The sequence below is a fragment of the Peromyscus maniculatus genome, chromosome 6 (assembly GCF_049852395.1).
Source record: "Peromyscus maniculatus bairdii isolate BWxNUB_F1_BW_parent chromosome 6, HU_Pman_BW_mat_3.1, whole genome shotgun sequence".
In the NCBI taxonomy this organism is placed as follows: domain Eukaryota; kingdom Metazoa; phylum Chordata; class Mammalia; order Rodentia; family Cricetidae; genus Peromyscus; species Peromyscus maniculatus.
Window position 1 is genome coordinate 85,185,176 of NC_134857.1, and position 8,044 is coordinate 85,193,219.

Consider the following 8,044-nt stretch of genomic DNA (forward strand, 5'->3'; position numbering starts at 1 on the left):
GGGGGGGGGTCTGGGGAAGGTGTATCGCAGTCCAGCGGTGTTCTCTGGAGCTCTGCACAGTCAACCTCCACCGTCCAGGGTCCAGGAACAGAGAGAGCGCTCGCCCATCCAGGTCTCCGGTCTCCAGACGCCTCCCTTGGCCCCGCCTCGTAGGCGTGACAGTTGCCAGAGTCTCAATGGGGGTTGGAACTTCCAGATCCAAGCTGGACTAGCTACCCACTACACTGTGTATGTGTTCGCCTGTGCTTGAGACAGCTTTTGTCTACTTTAAGATTTTTGACGACTTTAAGATTTTTAAAGTAGTCAAAATGCCCACTCCATGTACTTGCCACGAGTGCTGGGATTGCAGGCATAAGCCTCAAGCCCAGCTGTACTTGTGGTAGACTCCACATGACTTCTAACATGCGTTTACTTGGCAAGTCTTTGTTGAAAGCTGGTTAGATGGTTCAGAGGGCAGGTTGGAGGAGGAGCATGGGAGCAGGGAGCCAGCACCTTCCTAGGATCCCTGTAAATTACAGGCCTGGCTGTAAATTTAATTTTTTTTTTTTTTTGGTTTTTTTGAGACAGCGTTTCTCCATGTAGTTTTGGTGCCTGTCCTGGACTCGCTCTGTAGACCAGTCTGGCCTCAAACTCACAGAGATCCGCCTGCCTCTGCCTCCTGAAGTGCTGGGATGAAAGGCATAAGCTGCCGCTGCCGCCTGGCTTGATTGGTTTTTTTAAAAAAGTGTTCTGTCTGCATGCATGCCCACAGGCCAGAAGAGGGCGCCAGATCTCATTCTAGATGGTTGTGAACCACCAAGTGGTTGCTGAGAATTGAACTTAGGACCTCTGGAAGAGCAAGCAGCCAGTGCTCTTTACCTCTGAGGCTGATTGATTTTTGAGTCGGGATCTCATGTAGCAAGATTGGTCTGGAACTAACTCAAGAGATCCACCTGCCTCTGCTCCCTGTGTATTACCATGGCCCATTTCACTATAAATTCTTGCTGTCACAAATCGTTTGCCAAACCACTTCCCTGGGCTTCAGTTTCTTTACAGGCAAAAGGGAAGGAGTGAACTTATTCCAGAGAACTCGTGTTTAAAGTACCCAGCACTAGCAAATAAAATATTGGTCGACTTCCTCCAACACCCACCTCCTTTATAAGGAAGGAGAAACAGGGTCAGGTAAACAACACATCAATACAGCACAATACAATAGGAGTATGAGCTCAGTTCCCAGTTGGCGACGGGGAAGGACTTCCAGGAGTGTGCTCTTAACAGGACATAGGGAAATTCCCGGCCAAGGAAGGAAGGGCCTTGTAAGGCGACGGTGACTGGGGACTGCAAATCGCAAAAGGCTTCTAAGGCTCGGGATTGCGTCGTGTTACACTTAACGCAGTGATTCCTGGTGCTGAGAGTGGGCAGCTTCTACATAACCAGTCCCCTCGGTCACGGCGAGGGCGTAGGAGGGGCAGAACCTCGAGGGCTGCTTGGCCACGCGAGGGCAGCAGCGGCCCTCGCTGACCCCACCCTGGGAGCCGCTCAACTTTCCCGACTCGGGTCCGCCCCCCACGGTAGGAGGGTTGGGAAGTGAAGGGGCCGAGGCCGAGTCCTCTGGGGTCCCCACCCGCCCGCTCACCGCCCAACACTCCAGAAATCTCCCCGGCACGGTCCTTCCAGCTCCAGCCCCACGCCCCATGCCCGGCCCGCAGCGGGGGTGACCTGCGGCCGCCCGGGGCCGGGAGCAGAGGCGGGCCGAGCCAAGGGCCGCCCCCCGTCGACCCCTTCCCTCCCCCGACTGGCCCGCCCCGGAGCGGTGCTGGAGAGTGGGGCGGGGTTCGGGTCAGTCTCAGCCTCCGGCACCGGCCGCGCAGCTGGAGGCGGCGGAGCGGAAGGTACCTGGGCCCGAGCTGGGGGTGGTGGCGAGGCGTCCTGGGAACTGGGCTCCGAGGAAGGCACTTTCCCGGTTTTCTGATCGCTGGGGGAACGGCCCCGCAGGGGGCTCCGGGCCGGGCACGGGAGAGCGCCCCGAACTGCGGGGCGGGCGCTCAGCCTCCTGGGTTAGAGCGCTCTCGAACCAGAGCCTCTTCTGAGCCCTTTCTGAGCCCTGCCTTTCCGAACCTCCCTAGCCGGGCCAGGGATCCGCTTGGATCTCTGTGAGCGATCCTATCCAGGCGCTCCAGTTCCGGGCGGGGCGTAAGGAACAGGGCCTTAGGCCGGCTAGGGGAGTTCTGGCCTGGGAAGAGGAATGGCGGGAATAGGGGCGGGTGTTACTATTGGGGGCTGCCACTGCCTGGCGGGTCTGGACGCCGCCCTAGACGGCTTTTGGAGCTAAGTCTGAGCTAAGAGGTTGAGACGGCTAGGAAGGATCCCGCTCCTGTGTTGTGTATGTGCGTCTCGAGTGAGGAAAATAACAGAACACCAAAATCCCAGACTCTGCCTCCTACCCTGTTGGGAGGTTGGGGAGTGTTAGGGGGTTGGGCCGAAAGCTGGGGCCCATTTCTTCCTTTACTTCTGGCTTTAAAGTTAAGGAATAGGTGTTGCCTGAAGAGTGATTCCTTGCCTAGATCTCAGGGGAGCAGAGTACAAAGGCCTGTTGGATCACCTGGGAAACCAAGAGAATAAGGAGAGCTAGTGTTTTGTCTCGGGGAAGGCCCCACAAGTTCCAGACCCCTCTCCAGGCCCTGCCTGAGGTTTCCTTGTCTCTCTTAGGATCAGTGGGGCAGTTCCTCTGGGACTGCGTTTCACAGGGAGTGTGAGCCTTGCCATTTTGGCCTTGGGCCTAATGCCCTGGCTTGGCCTGGGTCTCCAATTCTTCTGGGCCAAGAAGAGGCTAAATGCAAGATTTTCTGAGGTGGGGGCTCAAACCCTGCCCTGAAGTTCAGGCCTCTGCCTCCTGCCTTCTGGTGCCAACCATGTTTGCTGTGGGACAGACAGTGGCACATGCGTGCGGAAGTGACTAGCTGTTGGTGTCCGTAGTCATCACCTCCGTCGTCAACACTGCCCACCCTGGGTTGGGGCTGTCTCATCCAGTCTGTATACAGCTGGACTAGTTGAATTAATGGGAGTAGGTGGGGGAGTTGGAAGAAATCCCGTGGGTTACCTGGATATACTTCTCAGATCTCCCTTTTAAAGGAGATCTTTAAAAGCAGCAGAGTGAATGCTTTCTTCTCTGTCTTTTGGGGTATCAGGGAGAACCCCTTGTGGTGGGGGGTGGTAAGTGTGGCTGTGCATACTCAACTATAAATTCTCTGTGACTCATGTCCTCTTCCCTCACGTCCCAGTGTGTGTGTGTGTGTGTGTGTGTGTGTGTGTGTGTGTGTGTGTGTGTGTGTGTGTAGGGGAGGAGGAACCACCCAGGAGCCTGATGCTGAAAAGAATCAGCACGAGGCTGGAGTGTTCTGCTTCCTAAAAGGCAGGCAGGCGGCACAGGCCAGGGTCTGAGGTGGTGGTGTGTAGGGAGAAAAGGAGTCCAGCTGAGCCAGACAGGATATGGGGATTGAAAGGAAAAGCCACGTTTGGGGCTGAGATCGGGTTACTGTCCCCTTTTTAACTGCTCCCTGCCTGGTCAGAGCTTAGACTGATCCTCATTAGTCTTTTCTTTTGGGGCTCCTCCCAGCCCAGGCTCTAGTTCCCTCCACCTCCCCAACAGCCTTGACTCCATCTCTACTCCTAAGCTGGCTGGTACTCTCCCTCCCCTCCAGGCCTGTGTGGGCCTGGGGACCTCAGTAGCCTGGTCTGCTCCCCTTCCCTGGGAGGGGGAGCTGGGAAGGCTGAGAAGCTGCGACCTGCTTGTTCATGTGTGCTGGCGTGCGGGACACACGCAAACCCTGAGAAGCCGGACTCCTTGCCTTGAGTCACAGGGAGGTGTCTCCGGGGCCTCAGGGTCAGCTGGCCTCTGGGAGGAAGGGGCTGTTCCAGAGAGTGGGTGGAGGTGATTCCCAAGTGGATTAGCTCCATCACAGCAGTGCTGTGGTAGATGTGTGGCTCCCCACAGTGTGGTCATTGTCCCCTGTCAGGGGCTGAGTGACCCAATGTTGCTGCCAGGCCCAGGAGGGGGGGGGGGGCGGGCTGCCTGACCGTGAGCTGCCAGGACTGAGCCTTCTTTGTGTGACTTTGGGGAAGGGATGGGGTGGGCCAGGGACGCCAGCCGGCTGCTCCCACTGCCCTCTGGCTTACTTTCTTTGCTCCTGATCTCACCTGTGGCGTCCAGTCTGGATCCACACAATGTCCAGTTGCTCTACTTTGAGAGGCAGCCCTTCAACTGATGCGTCAGACTCTGAATACGTGTCTAAACCTCACTGAGCCTCGGTGTCCTGCTTTTGTCGGAATAGGGTGGCCTGGGGTCAGTGAGATGGCTCAGCGGGCAAAGGTGCTTGCCGAGCAAGGGCGATGACTGAGTTCGAGCCCGGGAACCCACTGGAAGGTAGAGGGAGATAACTGAGTACAAGTTGTCCCCTGACGTCCACATCCACCTAACGGGCAGCTGGAGAGCTGAAGGTTCTTCTCAAAATGCCCAACAAAGCACGTGTGTCCAGGGAAGAGACGAGCACCTAGCTGCGCTACCAATGCTCCTTGCTTCACCCCACCTCCTGTAGCTGGCTTCTTTGTGACCAGGCATGCGTGACTTCTACTGAGGGACAATCCATTCTAGCTTGCATTTTAGTGATTTTTTAACGAGTCAAAATCTTGGCAACATGAAGCTGATAGGCAAGGCAGATAAATCGAGGTCTTTTGGAGTACACCTGAGCACTTCTCAGGTGCCCAGGGTTTTGCACGTGAATGGGTAAGATTTCAGCCAGCTGGCTTCTACATGTCATTGTCCTCCTCCTGATCAACTCTAACTCATCCCGGAAGACCTGTTCTGGCCAGCATTTCGAGGTCTTTCGCCTGCAGGATGGGTTCTTGGCAAGAACATGCCTTGGCAAGTCCCTTCCCTTCCTTTGCTGGATGTTGTGGTTTTCACGGAAGTTTGGGGCCCCTAAAGAAGCCTGCTGTTGGACTGACTGGATTTTTTTTCTCCCAAATCCCCACTGCCTCTGGACTGCCAGTTTCAGCCATGGCTGCAATCCGTAAGAAGCTGGTGATTGTGGGTGACGGTGCCTGTGGGAAGACCTGCCTTCTCATTGTCTTCAGCAAGGATCAGTTCCCAGAGGTCTATGTCCCTACGGTCTTTGAGAACTACATCGCAGACATTGAAGTGGATGGCAAACAGGTGAAGGCCGAGACTTCCTTGCCTGGGAACCCTGCCCCCAGCCACGTAGGGCCCTAGGATGCCGTTTCTTAGCACCCAGATATACGTCTTCACTTCATTTCCCTGCTGGAACCAGCAGAACTTAGGAAGTGAAACTGTAGCCCCAGAAAACCTGGATGTACTTATCTGGTTTGACCACATACTGGCGCTGGAATCTGAGCCAAGTCCCTTTGCCTCTGGGCTTAACCTCTCCCTGCTGCAAAATGTGAATGAGGGTGAGACCTACCCCCAAGGGTTGCTGTAAGAATTAAATGGTGCTTACCACGGCAGCTCATCCACCACAAAGATCAAATCCACCTTAGATTTTTAGAAGTGTATTGTTGGTTTTGTGACTGGTCAGTACAGCTCAGCACATAGTGCTGGAAAGACGTTCCGTAAGTTTATAGGACCAGTGATTTCAGGGGGCCTCGGGGTGTTAGGTTGGGGATCCTTGGGCTAGCTACTCAGCAGCCCTATGTATGTGTCAGGTGGAGCTGGCTCTGTGGGACACAGCAGGGCAAGAAGACTACGATCGCCTGCGGCCCCTGTCCTACCCGGACACTGACGTCATCCTCATGTGTTTCTCCATTGACAGCCCTGACAGCCTTGGTAAGGCTTTGGAGGAGGGACTGAGAGCCTGCAGAGGCCGTGGGGAGGGAGTGTTGGGAGTGTAGGCCCTGCAGGTCTCCTTTGCTATGGAGACAGGAGCCCTTGGGGTGGAGGGTGTCCACTCCAAAGGGCTTTGAGCTGTGTAGGGTGCCTGCCCGTTCAATAGTCTCTGTGAACGCTGTGGAAGACCGGGGGCCTCTGGTGCTCCGCGGGTACACCTACACCTTTTGGGATATCTCCGCAGAAAACATTCCTGAGAAGTGGACCCCGGAAGTGAAGCACTTTTGTCCCAACGTGCCCATCATCCTAGTGGGGAATAAAAAGGATCTGAGGCAAGATGAGCATACCAGAAGAGAGCTGGCCAAGATGAAACAGGTGGGTGGGGCAGCTCTTGTGGTGAGGAAAGGTCCTCGAGGGTCAGAAAACTAGGATGGAAAGCAGCCGATAGCCTTAGCCTTATCGAGACTCGGGGTTCGCCTCCTGCTGTCTGTGGTCTACGTGATGGGGGAACTAGAGGGTCCGCAGAGTACTAGAGGGTCCGCAGAGTACCCAAACTGTCAGAGAAGTGACCTGTCCAAGGGCATTGTTTTCACAACTTGTTCCAGCGGATGGTCTGGTCTGTCTTTGGAGTTGGGGCTACTAAGATGAATGAAGAGCCATCCTTACCCTCAGGGGCAGCCCTGTCAAGGAGGGGTGTGGGAGCCGTGCCGGTAGAGTGCCCTGGGAGGGAGGGCATTGTAAGGGAAAGGTTCAGAGGGTGCGCACTCAGAGCCCTGCTAAATGACTCGAGGCTGGGGCCTGATTTATTTAGAGGACGGTAAGGAAGGTAGGCTATCTCGGGAGGATAATTAAGGTTTTAATTGGGGACAGATGTCCAGTCTGTCTGTTAGTAAAAATATTCTGGTAGCTCTGTAGGAGGGACTGGAGCAGTGGTTCTCAGCCTGTGGGTCATGACCCCTTTGGTGGTTGCCTATCAGCCATTTACATCATGATTCATAACACTAGTTATGAAGCGGCAACCGAGTAACTTTGTGGTTGGGGCCACCACAACCCGAGGACCGATGTGAAAGTTGAGGACAGTGGGCTAGAGGAAGATGAGAACGGAGGTCAGCTGGGCAGTGGGCACTTGTTCCGGGGAGGAGGAATGAGCGTGTAGGGGTAAGGCTGGGTGGGAGGGGAGAATAGACAGAATTCGGAAATGGCAACTTGGGTCTTAGGGCCCCAGCCTGGAAACGGCCTGTGGTAGCTGGGACCTGGGTGTTCTGCAGGGCGTATGGAGGATGTTGATTTGCCCCTTCTTTTGACCCCATGTCTTGTCTTCGCAGGAGCCCGTTCGGTCTGAGGAAGGCCGGGACATGGCAAACAGGATCAGTGCCTTTGGCTACCTTGAGTGCTCAGCCAAGACCAAGGAAGGGGTGCGGGAGGTATTTGAGATGGCCACTCGGGCTGGCCTGCAGGTCCGCAAGAATAAGCGCCGGAGGGGCTGTCCCATTCTCTGACTTTCCCAAGGTCTCTCCAATTCCGCCCCTCCCCCCGGGGGTACACATCACACACCACCCACCCACCCGCCCCCTTCCACCCTCGTAGGACTCCACACTGCCAGTTTCCTTTCTGGTTCTTTCCTGCCCAGGACTGCATGAGTTTTCCCAGCCCCGAGTGGGGGCTGGTCGGCCCTTCCTCCTTGCCTCTGGGAACCAGGCTGGTCAGCCCTGCCCCTTCCTGAGCAGGGCCCCTCCTCCCGCTGCATTGGTCCAGGGATAGGGCTCTTAGTCCCTTTGGCCTTCCCCATATCACACACCAGCACTTTATATATTTCTGGCTCACAGGAGGAGTCTGGGATAGGGACCGGGGTTTCTGCTTTGGGTAGTAGCCTTGCTCTGACTTTACTTGGTGGGAGGGCAGGACATGAATAAAGGTCAAAGGTTCCGCCATGTGTGGCAGCTTCCTGTCTTTCCTGGCCTCCCTTGGCTGTGAGCCTGGAGTCCCATCTTTTTCTCTTCATTTCCAAGTTGCTGCCTAGGCTGGGCCCCTGTCTGCAGAGGCAGGGCTGGGGGGCGGAGGCAGCAGGGGACAGGGTGGAGTCTATAGAGTAAGGGATGAGGTCATGTTTGGCTGACTGCCTGGGTGGGTGAGGGGAGTGGTCTGTACCATTGGCTAAACATAGAAGCCTGTGGGTGGCTTCCCTGTCCACTGGGTTTCTTGTCCTCCACGTAGTTCTGAAGGGGT

The 8,044-nt window shown here is 55.8% G+C and overlaps 1 protein-coding gene across 1 annotated transcript; it reads left to right on the plus strand.

The window, feature by feature from the left end:
• Positions 1-1,622: 1,622 nt before the first annotated feature.
• On the plus strand, positions 1,623-7,751 carry Rhoc (ras homolog family member C). The gene is made up of 5 exons (XM_006986404.4): positions 1,623-1,871; positions 5,028-5,191; positions 5,698-5,818; positions 6,063-6,193; positions 7,144-7,751. The coding sequence occupies exons 2-5, from the start codon at positions 5,036-5,038 to the stop codon at positions 7,315-7,317; spliced, it is 582 nt and encodes a 193-aa protein (XP_006986466.1). The 5' UTR covers positions 1,623-1,871; positions 5,028-5,035; the 3' UTR covers positions 7,318-7,751.
• Positions 7,752-8,044: the final 293 nt, after the last annotated feature.

Coding starts and splice junctions, on each gene's coding strand:
- Rhoc (XM_006986404.4), top strand. CDS start 5,036: ATGGCTGCAATCCGTAAGAAGCTGGTGATTGTGGGTGACGGTGCCTGT. Junction 5,192..5,697: donor TTGAAGTGGATGGCAAACAG/GTGAAGGCCGAG, acceptor TGTATGTGTCAG/GTGGAGCTGGCTCTGTGGGA. Junction 5,819..6,062: donor TGACAGCCCTGACAGCCTTG/GTAAGGCTTTGG, acceptor ATATCTCCGCAG/AAAACATTCCTGAGAAGTGG.